The sequence below is a fragment of the Erpetoichthys calabaricus genome, chromosome 1 (assembly GCF_900747795.2).
Source record: "Erpetoichthys calabaricus chromosome 1, fErpCal1.3, whole genome shotgun sequence".
Lineage (NCBI taxonomy): Eukaryota > Metazoa > Chordata > Cladistia > Polypteriformes > Polypteridae > Erpetoichthys > Erpetoichthys calabaricus.
Genome location: NC_041394.2, coordinates 351760964 through 351781065, shown reverse-complemented (window position 1 = coordinate 351781065; position 20102 = coordinate 351760964). Strand labels below are relative to the sequence as shown.

The 20102-nt window shown below is 40.9% G+C and overlaps 1 protein-coding gene and 1 long non-coding RNA gene across 2 annotated transcripts in view; one reads left to right on the top strand and one right to left on the bottom strand.

Moving 5' to 3' along the window:
- Window positions 1–20102, top strand: part of LOC127527891 (uncharacterized) — a 406786-nt gene that overhangs the window by 201075 nt on the left and 185609 nt on the right. The gene's annotated exons all lie outside the window — the stretch shown is intronic.
- LOC114668909 (gastrula zinc finger protein XlCGF26.1-like) overlaps window positions 1–20102 on the bottom strand; it is an 84599-nt gene that overhangs the window by 50354 nt on the left and 14143 nt on the right. Inside the window, exon 3 of the mRNA XM_051927929.1 lies at window positions 10553–10639. Within this exon, the coding sequence (XP_051783889.1) occupies window positions 10553–10639 (87 nt within the window). The remainder of the gene's footprint in view (window positions 1–10552; window positions 10640–20102) is intronic.

Below are 20102 nucleotides of genomic sequence, written 5' to 3'. Positions count from 1 at the left end.
TGTAGACCTCTGAGACAGGATTGTCTCGAGGCACAAATCTGGGGAAGGTTACAGAAAAATTTCTGCTGCTTTGAAGGTCCCAATGAGCACAGTGGCCTCCATCATCCATAAGTGGAAGAAGTTGGAAACCACCAGGACTCTTCCTAGAGCTGGCCGGCCATGTAAACTGAACGATCGGGGGAGAAGGGCCTTAGTCAGGGTCCTCCGTGGAGAGAGGAGAACATTCCAGAAGGACAACCATCTCTGCAGCAATCCACCAATCAGGCCTGTATGGTAGAGTGGCCAGACAGAAGCCACTTCTTAGTAAAAGGCACATGGCAGCCCGCCTGGAGTTTGCCAAAAGGCACCTGAAGGACTCTCAGATCATGAGAAACAAAATTCTCTGGTAGGATGAGACAAAGATTGAACTCTTTGGTGTGAATGCCAGGCGTCACGTTTGGAGGAAACCAGGCACCGCTCATCACCAGGCCAATACCATCCCTACAGTGAAGCATGGTGGTGGAAGCATCATGTTGTGGGGATGTTTTTCAGCGGCAGGAACTGGGAGACTAGTCAGGATAAAGGGAAAGATGACTGCAGCAATGTACAGAGACATCCTGGATGAAAACCTGCTCCAGAGCGCTCTTGACCTCAGACTGGGGCGACGGTTCACCTTTCAGCAGGACAACGACCCTAAGCACAGAGCCAAGATATCAAAGGAGTGGCTTCAGGACAACTCTGTGAATGTCCTTGAGTGGCCCAGCCAGAGCCCAGACTTGAATCCGGTTGTACATCTCTGGAGATATCTTAAAATGGCTGTGCACCAACGCTTCCCATCCAACCTGATGGAGCTTGAGAGGTGCTGCAAAGAGGAATGGGCGAAACTGGCCAAGGATAGGTGTGCCAAGCTTGTGGCATCATATTCAAAAAGACTTGAGGCTGGAATTGCTGCCAAAGGTGCATCGACAAAGTATTGAGTAAAGGCTGTAAATACTTATGTACATGGGATTTCTCAGTTTTTTTATTTTTAATAAATTTGCAAAAACCTCAAGTAAAACTTTTTTCACGTTGTCATTATGGGGTGTTGTGTGTAGAATTCTGAGGAAAAAAATTAATTTCAATCCATTTTGGAATAAGGCTGTAACATAACAAAATGTGGAAAAAGTGATGCGCTGTGAATACTTTCTGGATGCACTGTAATTTCTGGTGTTTTATAATGTCGATTGTATAAGTCGAATGCAGAAAACTCACGCTACTGGTTCAACAGATTACGATATGCTAAAGCCCACCTGACAGAGTCACCAGAGCACACTGCCTTTTCCTACGTATTTTGCCTACATGACCACATGATAATGCCGGAACTATTCCAAAGTGATGTTTGCACTGTTTTGTGTTTTTTGTATCTCAAACCCTCATACACCTTTATCATAACAGCATCCCTTATCTGCGATGGAGCGTTCGATCAGAAGAGAATATGAAGCTGGTTTAAAATTAAATGTCGTTGAAGTAGCGAAAAAAATTGGTAACTACGCTGCTGCAAGAAAATTCGATGCGTCCGAGAAACTGGTGCAAGATTGGAGGAGGCAAGAAGATACAAAAAAAAATGTGTCGCATTTTTGAATGGGCATATAAGTCGGGATCTGATTTTATGATTGATTTTTCGGGTTTCAAGACCCGACTTATACGTGAGTATATACGGTAAGTACAATATACATGTAAATATAGTGTAGATAGTGCAAAAGGTTCATAAATTGGCTCATGTTGTGCAATATTACAGTTGCAGTGCAAGTTTACAGTGAGGTAATTGTAATTCTAAATACCAACAGTTCTACGGGAAGGACTTGATAGACTAATTGAGTGTGTTTATAGGTCTTGGGATGAAACTGTTTCTGAGCTTTGAGGTCCACGCAGGAAAGGCTCTGAAACATTGCCAAAAAGGAGAAGTTCAAATAGACTGTGTGCATGGGTGTGTGGAATCCATGCAGATGCTGGTGACCTTTCTTGAGGCAGTGTGTGCTATAAATGTTCTCCAGGGCTGGAAGCTGTATTCTGATCATCTTCTGTGCTTTCATTACAATCTGCTGTAGAGCTTTCCGATCAGCTGCTGTGCAGCTGTGATACCACAAACAGATACCATGGGTTAAAATTCTCTGAGCGGTACAACAGAGTAACAATGCTAAGGCAGCTGTGGTATCTGGAATAGTTTGGCCATTCCGTGAACCATTATATTGTTACAGAATGATTGCAATCAAGTGCCAATTAATTGTGATAAAATATTTGATAAAGCCTGTGTAACAGATGTGAATAAAAAAAAAAAAAAAAACAAAACAAAAAAACAGAAACCAGACAGAAACAGTAGCACTGCATTGATGCTGGATGTTGCCCGTTAAAATGAGGAAAAAAGTGCATATGCATGATGTTAGGCTGACGTAAAATGTGCATGATTTTTCTATGCCATGTTTAGTGTTAATACATCTCAAAGTGAACATGGAAACAGATGTACGCAACATTTTTTGGGCATATGCACCATTTATACATGAGACCCTAGTCAGAAGCACAAATCTCCAGATACCACAATGGCCACTAGAGCTGCAAAGGCAGCATATTAAATGATCTCACAGAAATCCAGGGAATTCCCAAGGGCTCACAGTTTTTCTTGTAATTCTATTTTTGTACAGCACTCTGTATTGAGGGTAGGATTGCAGGGATTGAACAAATGTAAGAACAGAAAATGAATAAACCTTACAACAACATAGAAGAAGAACATTAAACACACAGTAAACCACATCAATCTGTGAAAACCACTTGCCACATTTAGGACAGCAATAAGACTTCTCTCCCATGTGAATTCTTTTGTGCCTTGAAAGGACGCTCTTGCTCGATAACTGTTTGCCACATTCAGGACAGCAGTGAGGTTTGTCTCCTGTATGAAGTTTAATGAAAAAATAAATAAATAAATCTTCCATATTATTCACATTAAAAATGATACAATTTATTTTTGTACAGCCCAAAAAAAAAAAAAAAAAAAAAAAAAATCACACAAGGAGTGCCACAATGGGCTTTAACAGGTCCTGCCTTTTGACAGACCTCCAGCCTAAGAAGACAAGAAAAAACATCCGAAAAAAAAATGAAAGAAATCTTGGGAAAGGCAATTCAGAGGGAGACTCCTTTCCAAGTAAGGTGGGTGTGCAGTGGGTGTCAAAATAAGAGGATAAATACAATACACAGAACAGAACACAGTATTCCTCAATACGATACAATAGTAATATTTCAAGTACAGAGCAAAATGCAAGAGTACATGATATCACATAGTAGGATTCAGATTTGTCACAACATTAAATAAAATACTGGATGAAATTATGAACAACCTTTTGTAAGCATAAGCAACTGTAAAACAGGTTGCAAATGAAGAGCCATTCAACTTGATAATTTTCCCTTCAGTATTACAACTCAGCACACAAGCCCAATCACTGGAGACAAGATGAAATAAGTAAACTAAAAAGATAACATGCGAGAGAAACAAATGACAAGATATTTAGTTACATTTTTCTATTACATTACAGAACTGAATCATCATTATTCAAAATTATCTTGCTCCTATTTTTTGATTAACAGTGGTGAAAAGAGATAATCTTCAGTTTCATTTGCAAAATAATCAGAATGTGCCTTGAACTTTCCCCACATTTAGACCAAAGCCAAAATGTATATCAAAATGGTTTATTTACATCATCAAATCAAAACAGAGGCATCAACAAAGTGTGATATTAATGTACAGTGGGATTAGTGCACTTATTTGTGTCTGCTCTGGATGGGGAATGGCAGTGCAAATAAGGATTGGACAACTTTGCAACACACTGGTGGCATTCATACACTCAATTCCAATGTTAATGGATACACAGTGACATAATTTATTTACGGCAATGACGGTGACTATCCATGATACAGGAGAAGCCCATCTAGAGATGAACTCGTTCTGGACAGAAGCTTTCACTACTCACTTGGGTTATCCACATTACAAATTACAAGGGCAGCAACCAGAGGTCTGTTGGCTCAAATTCCTCACTGGCAGAGGAGGTGGACAATTTCTTTGCTAGGTTTGAGGCGAGAAGGTCCAATATGACCACACTGAAAACATTTGCCTCCAGCACCCACACACTCACTCTGCAAGAACATGAGTTGAAATGAGTGCTGAGGACGATGAACCCAAGGAAGGCCACTGGCACTGATAGTGTATCTGGGAAGATATTCAAAGCATGCGCTGGCCAGCTTGCCGGGATCTTCACGAAGGTTTTTAATCTTTCTTTGGCATCAGCCACTATTCCACCCTGCCTAAAACCATCAATCATCATCACTGTCCCTAGAAAAATAGGCACCAAGAGCTTAGATGATTATAGACCGGTTGCTGTTACACCAGTAGTAATGAAGAGCTTCAAGAGATTGGTCTTACAGCACATTAAACCCTGCCACCCACCCACTTTTGACCAGCATCAGTTTGCTTACAGATCAAACAGGTCCACACAAGATGCCATTGTTACCGCTCTACATGCTGCACTGAGCCATGTAGATCAAAGAGGGAGCTATGTAAGGCTGCTCTTTGTAGACTGCAGTTCAGTATTTAATACAATAATACCCGACATATTGGTAAGCAAGCTGAGAGGCTTAGGCCTCTCCTCTTCCATCCATCCATTGTTTCCCGCTTATCCAAGGTCGGGTCGCGGGGGCAGCAGCTTGAGCAGAGATGCCCAGACTTCCCTCTCCCCGGCCACTTCTTCTAGCTCTTCCGGGAGAATCCCAAGGCGTTCCCAGGCCAGTCGAGAGACATAGTCCCTCCAACGTGTCCTGGGTCTTCCCCGGGGCCTCCTCCCGGTTGGACGTGCCTGGAACACCTCACCAGGGAGGCGTCCAGGAGGCATCCTGATCAGATGCCCGAGCCACCTCATCTGACTCCTCTCGATGCGGAGGAGCAGTGGCTCTACTCTGAGCCCCTCCCGGATGACTGAGCTTCTCACCCTATCTTTAAGGGAAAGCCCAGACACCCTGCGGAGGAAAATCATTTCAGCCGCTTGTATTCGCAATCTCGTTCTTTCGGTCACTGCCCATAGTTCATGACCATAGGTGAGGGTAGGAACATAGATCGACTGGTAAATTGAGAGCTTCGCCTTGCGGCTCAGCTCCTTTTTCACCACGACTGACCGATGCAGCGCCCGCATTACTGCGGATGCCGCACCGATCCGCCTGTCGATCTCACGCTCCATTCTTCCCTCATTCGTGAACAAGACCCCGAGATACTTGAACTCCTCCACTTGGGGCAGGATCTCGCTACCAACCCTGAGAGGGCACTCCACCCTTTTCCGGCTGAGGACCATGGTCTCGGATTTGGAGGTGCTGATTCTCATCCCAGCCGCTTCACACTCGGCTGCGAACCGATCCAGAGAGAGCTGAAGATCACGGCCTGATGAAGCAAACAGGACAACATCATCTGCAAAAAGCAGTGACCCAATCCTGAGCCCACCAAACCGGACCCCCTCAACGCCTCTCCTCTTCTACCTGGATAAAGGACTTTCTGATAAACCACCCACAAAGGGTTAAACACAGCCCTCATCTCTCCTCTTCCCTTATGCTCAGTACAGAATTTCCAAAAAGTTGTGTGTTGAGCCCACTACTTTACTCTTTGTATACACATGAGTGCGCCCCTACCCATCCTACAAATACTATCATTAAGTTTGCAGATGACACCACTGTAATGGGGCTTGTATCAGAAGGAGATGAATTTGCCTTCAGAGACGAGGTCCAGAGACTGACAGAATGGTATTCAGTGAATAACTTAACACTGAACACCACAAAAACCAAGAAACTCATTCTGGACTTCAGAAAGCACAGCACAGAACTGCTTCCACTCTACCTTAACAAAGACTATGTGGAAAGGGTGCAGACCTTCAAATTCCTGGGAACCCACATCTCAGAGAGACTTTCCTGGTATGAGAACACCACAGCAATGGTCATAAAAGTGCAACAGAAACTGCACTTTTTCAGGAAGTGTTCAGGAATAACAACTTGGAGGAAAAAGCATTGGTGGCTTTTTATCGTTCAACCATCGAGAGCATCCGGGAATACCGTATCAAAGTATGGTATGGCAGATGCACGGCAACAGACAAGAAGGCTCTCCAGAGAATCATAAACTGAGCACCAAATAAATAAATAAATACATCAAATCAAATCACAGGCTGGTGTCTACCTCCTTGGTAGACATTGCCTGCTCTCACTATCTCACCAGAGCCACAAAAATCATTAAGGATCCCTCACACCCTGGTCACCACCTGTTTGAACTGTTACACTCTGGTCATCGTTATAGATCTTTGAAAGCACAGACCAACAGATTCAGAGATGGTTTCTTTCCAATGGCCATAAACACATTGAACAAAAATAAGCAAATTAAGGCTGGTAAAATAATTTTTGATCAGTACTGGGAAATAAGACTCATACATACTGCTACTCCCTACTGAAATGGCATTACTTATTATTATTGTATTACTACTGGTTTTATCTTCGATCTCATTACTTTTTACTTTCTCATATACAAAGTATAGGGAAAGTATTGTAATCATCCGAGGAGACGATGTCGGAATTTTGGTGAATCTCGATGTTTTAGACCTCCCTGACTTTCTTGTATACGAAGTATAGGGAAAGTATTGGAGTCCTGCAAAAATTCCATTTCGAGATTTTGATGAATCTCAACGTTTTAGACTTCCCCAAGTCCAAAAATACATTTTTTGGTATTATGTCTATGTATTTGTGGTACTTTACCTTTTATTCATGCAGCTACAGAGTCTGATTTATTCAACTTTACTTTTATAATAACTGTTCAATACTGCTGGGCGGTATACCGGTTCATACCGAAAACCGTTTTTTATTTTTTTTATGATATGAATTTTTCTTATACCGCAACACCGGTTTAAATTGCCTAAACGACGTTCGGAACGTGGCGCAGCGGGAAACTGTTTAAGTGGGGACCTTTTTCACTGCTACACTGCTAAACACAGATTTGTTGCACTAGGGCTCTTTTTCACTGCTACACCACCAAATAGTGGGCGGTAGCATAGGTATACTGCGCGGTGAAAATGGACAGAGAGCATTCCGAAACTGAACTAAAAGTAAAGTTGAACATGTGATGAACAGAAGAACTTTTGCTGAAAAAAAGGAGTCACATCGTCGCCTGGAGATACTTTAGTTTTAAAAGGTCAGATGTGTAAATACTGTTTCTATACTACTGGATAATACTGCAAGCCAAGTTGTACTTGTTTTTGTACTTGCTAGTGTATGTTTTGCTTGTATTCATTCTGCGATGTGCTATCGACTTGTTCAGAGATGGGCGCAACTCTGAATTAATGGCATAATTAAACATGTATAACGAAGATATTTTTAAAGTTCTGAACACTCTGTCGGCTAAGTTAATAACTAGTTTTAATTTCACAAAGACGTTTATCGTGTGGTGATTAACACAAAGTATTTGATGTGCTGCATTTACTTGTGACGGGGTTTGAGAAAATCTAGTAAATTAAACATTGATTTTAGGATGAAGTTTAGTTTACAACATTCTACTTTAATTATAAAATAAACTGAGAATAAAATGGAAATGTCGACTTTAATCTTGACATAGTCAACATGTCGAATTTATTCTCGACATATAGTTTGTTTTTTTCTTCCGTGTCCATATTTTTTTTTCTTCACAGTGGCCCTAATGCGCTTCCCATTGGGATATACCACAAACAGCATTATAAATGCAAGTTGCAGTTTTTATTATTTATGTATATAGCTTAGCTTGAAGCAAGGTCCATATTAATGCAGTTTGCCTAAATGATGGTACAGGTGGTAAGATGTCATCACCAAGTTGCACTTGTTTTATTTTATTTTAATTTGGTGAATACTGTGTAATGCACCTGGGCTTGAAGCCTTGAAGTAATGGTGCAGCTATCAGTAATAATACTATTATTTATTTTATTGTTATTATTTATTAGTTTAAATATTATGCAGTTTAATGATGGTAAAATTGTTCAAAAAGTCACTTTAACGTGTCAGTGGACAGAGATTGTTAACATTAACAGAAAGTGTAGTTGGTTTACAAAAAATATTTACTATTTATTCCTTTTCTAAGACGTGTTCAGTGCAATCCAACTTTTGACAAACACCTCTGGATATTTTACTAAGTCTAAATGCCTCTTTGGATGGTTGAAAATATGTTGTCAAAATCATAGTTTAAGCTTTTGCAAAATTTGTTCAATTAAAGGTTCTATATTTTGACTGCATCTGTCATGCAATGTGATTCCTTCTCTTAAGTGCCACCCCCTTGAAAACTATCACTTTATGGGGCGATGCAAACCTGGATTAATACTTGTGTGCACATTAAAATGTCTTTTTGTACGATGTACAATTCTCATAACAGTGGAATAGGTTATTCTTAGCCAGTCTACTGCAGTAATTGCAGTGGAAAATGTGGTTAACATCCACTCATGCATGGGGAAAAAAATACCTTCTAATACCGTGAAACCAGCAGAATTTAGAAAAATACCGTGATATAGAATTTTGGTCATACCACCCACCTCTACTGTTCAATATATTATTAATTTGATTTGATGTTATTGCTTCTTTAATTACATAATATAAAAATATAATCACTGTCTTGCGGTTTAGTCCTGAAATATCCATCCCTATATATGAGTAAATGAAAAAATTGAAGGGAAACCACTCCCGATTTTTAAGTATGTATTTTACATATAATATACCAGTAACGGCGGACTGCATGATACCATGCAGTGAACAAACTTGACTCATTCATCCTCTTTCTCTGTACGTTTATCATTTGTTTGCTCAGAGGTTGATGTGCTTGCTGCTTCCCGATCAGCTCTTCTTTTCTCCACCCTAGCGCCCCGCTTCTTCTCTTCTTTCGTTGGCATCTTTTCACGTTAAAACTGATTCAGTCAGTGTTTGTGTTGCAATTACTTAGTACGTTTTCCTTAATTTTTCACTGCCTCAAGAATGATTTAAGATTTGAAGAGGTAGGGGAAGCAATGGCGAAGGTGGTAGCGATGAGAACGGCACCCGCACGCATGCGCCGCACAGCTAGAGGTCACATAGTATATGTGTACAAAATCTCAGGTCAATAGGTTTGTGAGCTACAGGTGACTTAAAATCCTGGACAGACAAACGGACAGCCACGGGAGCGTATTATATAAGAAGACTGATACGTATAAACTGGGCTAAATGAACAACTTCCAACCCCCCAAAAAAAGTGTTTGCTTTTCAGAAACCCAGCTGGAGTGGCGTTCATAATTTTTTACAATGACAATAAAGGCTTTCTATGGCACCCTAGTTAGCTATGCCCCAAGTGTTCATTAACTGTTGATAGCTCAGCAACTCTCTTTACCTAAATGTCCAGAACATTTGGCCTCAGAGTAGACAGCACAACCACAGTTAGTCACTGACCATTGGCCCAAGGTATTCTGGTACCAGTTTTGCTCATGACAAACTTAATGATCAAACACGTATTTCTTATAGACAATCCAAGACCATCACAGAAGTCCAACAACAATTGGCCAGTTGTGCTCAAACCATGCAGGTCATTCCTCCCAGTTTCTCCACGCACCTTAATCATTGCCCACAAGCCTGCTGAAGTCTCCCAGTTGGTCTACACAGCCAGTAGACGGTACCCTTTGCAGCACAGAATCCAAAGTTTCTTAAAAGACTAAAAACACTCATTGAGATGAAATTCTAGTGTTCTTGAAGAAACTGAAACTGTAGTTACCCTACTGAGGTCAGAGTAAATGTGAGACCACCTCCATTTTATATCATTTAAATTAAAAGCAAATAATCCATACAATCAAATCAAACTTAACAAAACCAAAAATCCAACCCTCCACCCATTTCTTATTCTCTAATTCATGATTGAGACCTCTGACACGTGAGATCACCCTTTATCAAGGATTTAGGGAATACTGTGTTTACTGGCGAGTCCAACTATTTCTAAATTTTACATTTTGAAAATGTTTAAATTTGATTTTTTTATTTTGATTTAAAAATTTTTTTCTTCACAAAATGAACCACAGACACATGGAATAAATTACTAAGTAGTGTGGAAGACAGTAGGACTTTAGAGACATTCAAAACGAGACTTATTTTGGAAGAATTAAGTGAATAGGACTGGTGAGCCGAATGGCCAGTGCTCGATTGTTCTAATGTTCTGTCCTGACCCCTCATTAATCCCTCCTTCAAATAATTCCATCAATGCCAGTCCAACGACCCTTCTAATGACAAATGCAGAGTTTTGCCCTGTGATTTTTTTCCTTCCTCTGTTAGTTTATGACAATTATTTACGCCACTTATTTATTATTAACTCCCAAATTTGAAGTACATCATTTCTGCCAGAGAGCCTGCAGACGTGATCAGGTAACTGTGATACAGTTCTATAATAAACAGTGCAAGAAACAACAAATCCTCAACTCACTTTTAATGGCATGTCAGAGTACTGGCATAAGCAGCTATATAATTGAAACAGAAAAATCAATAATTTTCAGCTCACCTTCTCTTTTACTTCTTTTGGTCAACCGTCCTCCCTTAGAATGCTCCGGAGTAGTCACATGTGACCCTCTGCTCACTGAACCAGCTGCTGAGGAAAAAAATAAAAAAAATCACAATTTTATTTACTAGGGGGCTTTGCCCCCTGCTCACTTCGCTCGCCAACCCCGTGTTTGGTCTTCTGGATACACACTTTTAAGATTTATTTTTCTTTGAATTGTTGCTATTTCATTAGTTTAACTTTTATTTTAGAACTTCTGTAAAAACAATATTTGTAGTCTTTTCAGATTATCACGTATTGTAGCCTTGCATTTGCTTTCCATTCCAGGATTTCCTTTTATATATAGAGATACGGTTGGGCGGTATCCAAATTTTGATACCGTCAAACCTCCTCCCTATTTTACCTCGGTATACGGTATTACCGTGAATAATAAAAAAAATGTAACATAAGGCTCAGACAGCGTCACCAAACTGTTGGCTTGTGCCTAAACCGTTCAGAAACTGAATATCAAACACTAATACTGAAACAATAACAAAATAACATGCAGAACAATATTAACAACTTTTATTAGCAACAAATAGCAGTTTATAAAAAAGTGCAAATACAACAGTCAAACAGAATTAAATTGACATAAACATCCAGAACAGTTTTCGCGTGGAGACGCGCACACAAATCAATTAAATCACACCGCCTGAACAACTTTTAATAACAAAGAAGAGCAGCTTATAAAAAAGCGCAAATAGACCCACAACAGTCAACCAGAGTTGAATTAACATAAACATCATCCATATTATAAAAAGTATTGCAAAGCAATAGTCCTAAACAAAAACTTCTTTCCAGTCTTCTTTCCAATATAGTTTTTAACGTAAACCAAATAAAAATACCTGAATCAATTAAATAAATAAAAATAAACACAGTGCGAATAGGAACGAATGGCAAGTGGCATCAATCTAGTCAAGATTTTTCGCTAGAAAAACCAGCATGTTTACTTTGTCCGGCTTTAACAGGGCACGTTGTGGACCGACAACTTTACCTGCGGTGCTGAAAACCCGCTCCGATGGTGTGCTTGTGGCACAGACACACAGGTACTTTCGTGCCACTCGCGACATCTGGGGAAAACGCCCGGCAGCATTTTTCCACCAGAGAAGTGGGTCCTCGTCTCCTTGAGTAACTGGCTCCAAACAGTAGGCTGTTATTTCAGCTCCGACTCGGTCCTCTACGGTGCCGATGCCGACGGGACCTGCCATTGCATCAGATTTTTTTTGCAGCATACTTCCCAGAGTCATCTTTTTTCGTGAGGGTGCAGGTTGCGCCTCTCCCTCTTCCACTCTGATGGCCACTGGACCTGCTGCCTCTAAGCTTACGATCTCAGCCTGTAATTCAGCCTTGGTCTCAGCCAATGCGTTGTCATCCGTCTCATATCCTCCACGGTAACGAGGGTCGAGGAAAGTGCATTTTCGCAATATTTTGTGCACTGAATTGGATTCATACTTGGCCTCCAGCTTTGTTAGAATTCCAGTTTTGATTGACTTTGTTAGCTGGAGGTCATTTTCTGACGCAGCCAACACATTGTCCCTGCAGAGCTGTAGTATGGGGAGGATACAGGAACTGGTCACATAATTTTCTCCTGACAAAATATCAGTGAAGTCACCGACTGGTTTCAGTGCTTCATGAACAGCTTTCAAGACGTCCATGTCCTGCCAGGTCAGGGACAGGCTGCTCCTTCTGTCATCAGACAGGACGTGTCTGATCGCTTGAGCCTGCTCGAGGATGCGCTCCACCATTGCCAGTTTGGAGCCCCAGCGAGTTGCGCAGTCCTGCCGACAGATGGATGGATGAATTAATTAATGAATGATGAATAAACGATTAAATGAATGAATAGGCCTAAATAAACAAATGAATGAATAAATAGGCATAAATAAACGAATGAATGAATAAATAGGCCTAAATAAACGAATGAATGCATAAATAAATAAGTCCATTAATGTATATTATTCCATTTGGTCAAATTTGCATGCACATTTATTTTAGGCTAAATAAGTCCCTTATGCGCATCAAGCCTCCATTTATTTGATAAAAAATACAGGAAAAAAATTACAATTTAAAAAATGGTTTTCTATTTTAATATAGCCTACTTTTCAATATAATTTATTTATGTGATGCATATATATGCCCCTTTTTTTATATTTGAGCCCCTGCGGAACTCTCTGCACGTTTTATGCTTACCGTTATGAGACTGTTTTGGGAGTCCCAAGTCCACTTGCTTCTTGTAGAGTTCATGTTTACATTGCCAGCTGTGTGAAAAGGCCCCGACAATATTACGGCATAGTCCAAGGGCGCGCTCGGTTTTTTGCCTCTGGTCATGCAATCCATTTGTGACAGCCAAGTTTAGATTGTGACCGAAGCAGTATAGCCACGGCCAATGCAGGGACCTGATTGCGGCATGAATGTTGGCAGCGTTGTCAGTGGTTATGGCTGAAAGTTTTTTCTCGTCAAGTTGCCATTCCTGAAGTGCAGCTCTGAGCGCAGCAGCAAGATTGTCCGCTGTATGACTCTCAGGAAAATACGTAGTTTGGAGGCATTTGGATTCAAGTTTCCAGTCAGGTGTAATAGTATGGACAGTCAGAGACGTATATGGTGTCATGTTAACTGACGACCACATGTCAGTTGTTAAGGAATAACTGTCTGCCGCTGACAGCAGCACTTGAACATTTTCTCTAACTTTACTATATAAATGTGGGACGGCTTGTGAGAAATATTTCTGTCCAGGCAACTCGTACTGGGCATCTAGGACCTTTACCATGTCCGTAAAGGACTTTTTTTCCACTGTGTGGAAAGAGACCATTTCCTTCGCCAAGTATTTTGTCACTGCATCAGTACAGGTTTTCCAACGGACACTGTCCCTTTTGTACTTTGCTGCTTTCCCGAAGGCCCCCATTATCGTCGGCTGCGTACTGGCGGTGGACCTAGATGTTGTTGGTCCTGCATCGGGAGGCGTTGAAACTGTTGCACTGAGAGAACTCGGGTCCATCCTCGCAGCAGTGAGTGGATGGTGGTTTCGTATATGCGACCTTAGGTTCGAGGTATTTCCATCTCTCGCGATCACCTTTTTGTTGCACAATTTGCAAATTGCCTCGTCCGTATTTACTGCCTCTCCCTTCTCATTCGGTCGAAACCCGAAATACTGCCAAACTGCAGAAGTTGTGTTCTTTTTCGAGACCAGGTCACTTGGTGCGCGACTCGCCATCTTTCCCCACCTCTCTCTTTCTCCTCCACGCTGTCACGTGATGACAACCATGCATACGCATTTTTAGGCATTAAATAAATTATATTTAATATTTAATCCTTGTCTCCCATATAAGTGCATTGTTTTTATGATGGTATAACGGTATTGAAACAGATACCATTGCTATTTTTAGATCCCGCGGGATACCATATTACCGTATTACCGCCCAAGCCTATATAGAGAGATTATTATTATTCTCACTTTGTGTGTTTTCAGGTTTATTCACTCTGAAAACATCTGAAAGATGTGTGTTGTGGTACTTGGTGACTGTAAAACTGGTCACTGTTAAAACCCTGCAAGGCCCACTGTTTTAAAATTACTACATTACCTTTAGCTCTCCTGAAAATATACTTGTAAATGTTTTTTTTTTTTTAAATGACCACATTTACATAGTCATTGAGTCGTATTGTTTAGCCTTGCAATGCTATTGGATAGTAAATATGTATATGTGCCTGGCCATTTGATCATGAACTCATTCAACCTGCAACTGCTCCTTGAAGCTCATCCCCTTGTTTTACTGGACTGGATAACAAGATTCAAGTAAGTAAAATGCCTGAAATATTTTTTGTGTGTTTATTACAATGTCTAGGAGCATGTAGATACTAAGTTACTGTGGAATATTTTCATCAAATTAGATTTTGAGCTTATTATGTCCATGTTGTAATTCTACAACATTGGGTGAGGTTGGTAGTCAAAGTAGCATATGCACCTTACATATTGCATGGGGACTTTACACTTCATATTCACATATGGAAATAAAAAAAACTACGTAGAATAGAATAATAGATATGCAATGTCTATGGTGATTCCAAAGTTCTGCATGTAATTTCTTTGTTATAATTTGGAGTTCTGACCTGCTGACCGAGACAGGAAAGAAAGATAAACTCTGGAAACTCAGACCATGGCTTGATTCATTCAGAGAGAAATGCCTGCAGGTGGTACCAGAAGAGCACAACTCTGTGGATGAGATGATGATTCCTTTCAAGGGGAAATTCAGCTGCATCAAGCAATATATGTGAGGCAAGCCCCACCCATGGGGGTTCAAACTGTGGGTAAGAACTGGCATCTCTGGCATGCTCTGTGACTTCGATGTGTACTAAGGCAGTGTTGATGGGATACAAGCCAAATCTGAACTTGGATTGTCAGGTGATGTTGTGATGAAGCTTGCCTCCACACTCCCAAAAGGTCAGAACTACAAGATCTTTGCAGACAACTACTTCACCTCTGTCCCATTGGTAGCTAAGCTCCTTGATTGTGGAATTCATTATGTGGGAACAGCCAGGCAAGTACGCCTACCCAACTGTAACCTTGAAGATGAGAAGAGCTTGAAGAAAAAGGAGAGAGGAAGCTTTGATGCCAGAGTGGAGGAGAACCATAACATCTGTGCTGTCAAATGGTATGACAACAGGGCGGTTACACTTGTGTCAACCTTTGCTGGCCCAGAGCCTGTGCAAAAAATTCAACGCTGGGACAAAGCCACCAGAACCTACATTGAAGTTGAAAGGCCTTACATTGTGGGTATCTACAATAAATACATGGGAGGTGTGGATTTGTTGGACTCATTTGCAGCCAAATATAAGTTCCCTATAAAATCACGCCGTTGGTATATATACATCTTCTAGCGTACCATTATCCTTGCTGTGATCAACGCCTGGCTCCTCTACAAGCAGGACTGCAAAGCTCTCAGCATTCCTAAGAAGGATATTTTGAACAGGATATATATTGAAATAGGATCTCAGCCAAGAGGTCATCTGTGCATCCTCCACCGGATGTGCACAAGGACATTATTGCACATTTCCCCATGAAAATAAATAGAGGACGCTGCAGACACTGTGGTAAAGGATATACCAACACGCTGTGCAGCAAGTGCAATGTCTCCACATGTGTATAGCGCCGTTTTTTTTGAGCCTTTCTAATTTCACTAGTTTCATAGTCTCTAACCTGCTCTGCATGTGTTTAGCGTCAATGTTTGTAAACGTCTTTATGAAGTTCTAGTTTGTCATTTTACTCATTGTCTTTTAATTCTGAGCCGTACAATACAATACATAGAACAGAATAAATCCTCAATACAATATAAAAATAAAAATTCTAGAAGTACGGAGTAGAATTTCACATTAGATGATATCACATAATATGATTTGGATTTGTTTGAAGTCCTGGAGACCTCATTCATCAAGCTGCCTCCCACATTTTGCCATTCCACATCTGAAATAGCGCTAATCCGACGAAAGAACCCGTCATTTCCACGTCCCCATTCATCAGGGATGACTTTACCTTAGGCAGGCAATCAACAATTTAAAGAGACTTATTTTCTTGTGAATTGATACATATGCATTATTTTCACTTTTACTTTAAAACCTTTTGTAAAAACAATACTTGTTTCTTTATTTCCTGCCCTGCGCGTGTTTACATCTCTTTCTTCCCAGACGTATAATACTGCTTGTGTTGTGAAGGGTGTTGCGGCTGAACGTACGCTAAGGATATGCTTTTGGATCATTTGCTGTCTTTTTGCTGCTTGCTGGCTGCCTCTTCTGCCTGTCACATGTCGTTGTTTTAAGAGCTCCGAGCACATGATGCTTGCCTGCCAAAAGCAATCCAACAACTGCTAGATTAGAGGTCTGTTGACTTGTTTTAAATGATGGCTTACTGCCTGGTCTCGCGTGACTTTGTAAAAGCAATACCTGTCTTTTATTTCTGGCCCCGGGCGTGTTTGAATTCTTTCTTGCAGGATGTATAACGCTGCTCGCGTTTGTTTGGGGTAGCTGCCGTCATGTTACCCTTCAATCTTTTTAAAGCCTGTACAGCCGCTGTCCTTTTTGCTACGGCCCTGGGACAATCTCTTGGCACCAAGTGTCATGTTTATGGTCCCCGCGAGACGCACCGTGGCAAGTCTCCTTGGTCTCGCGGGTCTTTTAAATGTCTTCCGAGATTATCACGTATCGTAGCCTTGCATTTGCTTTCCATTCCAGGATTTCCTTTTTTTTTTTTTTTTTTTATTATATTATATTATATATATATATATATATATATATATATATACACACACACACAGTGGAACCTCGGTTTGCGAGTAACTTGGTTTACGAGTGTTTTGCAAGACGAGCAAAAATTTTTCATAAATTTTGACTTGATAAACGAGCGAGGTCTTGCAGTACGAGTAGTATGTATACTGTTTGTCTGCTGAGCGTCATGTGATCACAACTGAACTGATGGTTCTTCTCTCTCTCACTGCAGGATTGTGGGCAATCGTCTCCTATTCTCTGTCTGAGTTGGTGTGCCTCACTCATAGTAAACATCCGTATGAGCGTATACGGTTTACTACAGCATAGCATTGTGACTGTGTGTGCACGCACGCGCGCGCTTGTGTGTGTGCTCGCGCGTGCATGTGTGCTGTGACGTGCGAGTGCCCGTCTTGCACAATAAGACACAAAGCTGAGTCAACACCAGCTTTATTCAGCTTGAAACAGACACAGCAGTCAGGCAGTGCCCTGCACATTTATAATGTTCCTTGTTCCTTGTATCACCCATCGACGGCAGGCGCTTATAGCATGTCCGCGATCTTTTCAGATTCGCTTTTACAGTGAACTGCTACAGCACTGGGAGACTGCGATTGCTTTGGGACGCTCTTCCGCGTGTCGTCCCGTTGGGTGGAATCCCACAAGAGTTTAGAAACTCACTCACACCAGCCATGATTCTTTTCAAAGGTAAAGTGCAGGTTAATTTGTTTTATGTATTTTTACTTTATATTTTGTATTAATCATTTTTATATGAATAGTTTTGGGTTGTGGAACAAATCATCTGAGTTTCCATTATTTTTTATGGGGAAATTCACTTTGATATACGAGTGCTTTGCACTACGAGCATGTTTCCGGAACGAATTATGCTCGCAAACCGAGGTTCCACTGTATGTATGTATACAGGTACTTGTCGACTTACGACCGCGATTGGTTCCGACTGACTGGTTGTAAGTTGATCTGGACGTAAGTCGGCCTATGTTAATTTAAGGTAAGAATATTAGACTGGGTAATAATATTGTAATCATCTTAAAGTAATATTTTATCAACATTTTCTTACTTTCTAAGACAAACACAGCATACTACAGTACAATTTGTTTAATATGTGGAAAACGTACAAAACAAGAAATACTGTACTGTACATTTAATTCCTGGCACCACTGGTGCTTGGCTGCGGGTTGTCGATATCGCCTTCATCAGATCAGGCGAGGCTGCGGACGGGGTGATGGGAGGAGTTGCTCTTTTCATAAACATAGTGAGCTTCGTCTGAATTGTTTGTTTTTTTTTCTCTTCATAAATTTTGCAATAAGGACGAAATGTGTTGCGTGCCATCCGTTCAATCCTCGCAAATCGTTCAATATTTGGGTCCATTTTTTCAAAATGAGCGAGGAGTTTATTCAGTAGAGATAAATCTTCTGACAATCCCTTTGTGGTGAACATTGTTTGTGGCACCTCCTCCTCTTCGTCTTACTCCAATTCTCTTGTTTCTTCTTCCGCCACTCTTTCTTCTTCCAATTCTATCAGCTCTTCATTCATAAGTTCACCTGATTCCCGGTCTAGCAACTCCTCGACATCTTCCATTTCACATTCCAATGAAAGGTCTTTTGACAGTTTCACTATTTCTTCACGAATCTCATCAAGTTCTTGTTCACTGTTAAATCCAGCAAAAGTATTTACATAACGCTTAACACACTTCTTCCATACGCCATTCATACACTGTGAGTCGACATTTCTTGCGGGGAGGGCTTCTGTTTTCTCTGATCTGAGTTCACCTCTGTTATAGCGCGCCTTTATTTGAAAAGAGCAGTGTCATATCGGGGCGAGTGTGAACGCTAACTTTGACAAGCACTATAAATTTACAGCGGTTGTTACAGACGTAAATCAAATGTATGTTTTTATTGTATAATATTAACAATAACAGCAGCTCTCTACTCAAAGCGGTAAACTCGAGAAGCTGCTAGCATCGAACCCAGAAGCTCTTGATTGGGAGTCAGCAGTTGTGTGTGGGAACTGTTAACATTTGAATGTGATGATTGTATATAAAACTTGTGCATGAACGAGACTGGGATAACTGTGGATGTGGATGTGAGTGGTGTGTGTGACTGAGAATGACTGGTGTGAAGCCTGAAGTCCAAATATCAAATAAACACTTTCACAAGTACAAGTATAACAGAACAAGTGCGCTTTTATTCAAGAAGAAAAAAGAAAGCAGGTTGCGGTAAGCAGTTGATGCGACTACTTGCGTAGTGCAATCCTAAGAACTGCCCAATCAAGAGCTTCTGGGTTTGATGCTGGCAGCTTCTCAAGTTTGCCGTTTTGAGTAGAAAGCTGCTATTAGTGTTAATATTATAGGGTTATATGTTAGGGTTATATTATTATCGAAAATTGCCAAAACAACAAGACACAAACACACGTGGGGCAACACTGCTGCGTATATTTTTACTGCTGCGTAGCGAGACTTGAGAGTGCGGGAAACTGGCGCTGCCAACAGCTGGCAGGGGAAACAGTCAAACGCGTCGTAAAGTCGAACAGTCGTAACTTGCATAGGTCGTATGTCGACGAGTACCTGTATATATATATATACATACACACACACACAGTCATGTCTGAAATTATCAGCACCTCTGGAATTTTCCCAGAAAATGCACCATTTCTCCCAGAAAATTGTTGCAATTACAAATGTTTTGGTATACACGTTTATTACCTTTATGTACATTGGAACACCACAAAAAACAGAAAAAAAGCCAAATCTGACATCATTTCACACAAAACTCAAAAACCGGGCTGGACAAAATTATTGGCACCCTCAACTTAATATTTGGTTGCACGCCCTTTGGAAAAAATAACTGAAATCAAGCGCTTCCTATAACCATCAACAAGCTTGTTACACCTCTCAACTGGAATTTCCGACCACTCTTCTTTTGCAAACTGCTCAAGGTCTCTCAGATTTGAAGGGCGCCTTCTCCCAACAGCAATTTTGAGATCTCTCCATAAGTGTTCGATTGGATTTAGATCTGGACTCATTGCTGGCCACTTCAGAACTCTCCAGCGCTTTGTCTTCAACCATTTCTGGGTGCTTTTAGAGGTATGTTTGGGGTCATTGTCCTGCTGGAACACCCATGACCTCTGATGCAGACCCAGCTTTCTGACACTGGGCTGTACTTTGCACCCCAATATCTTTTGGTAGTCTTAAGATTTCATGATGCCTTGATCCAGTGCCAGAGGCAGAAAAACATCAACAAAACATCTTAGA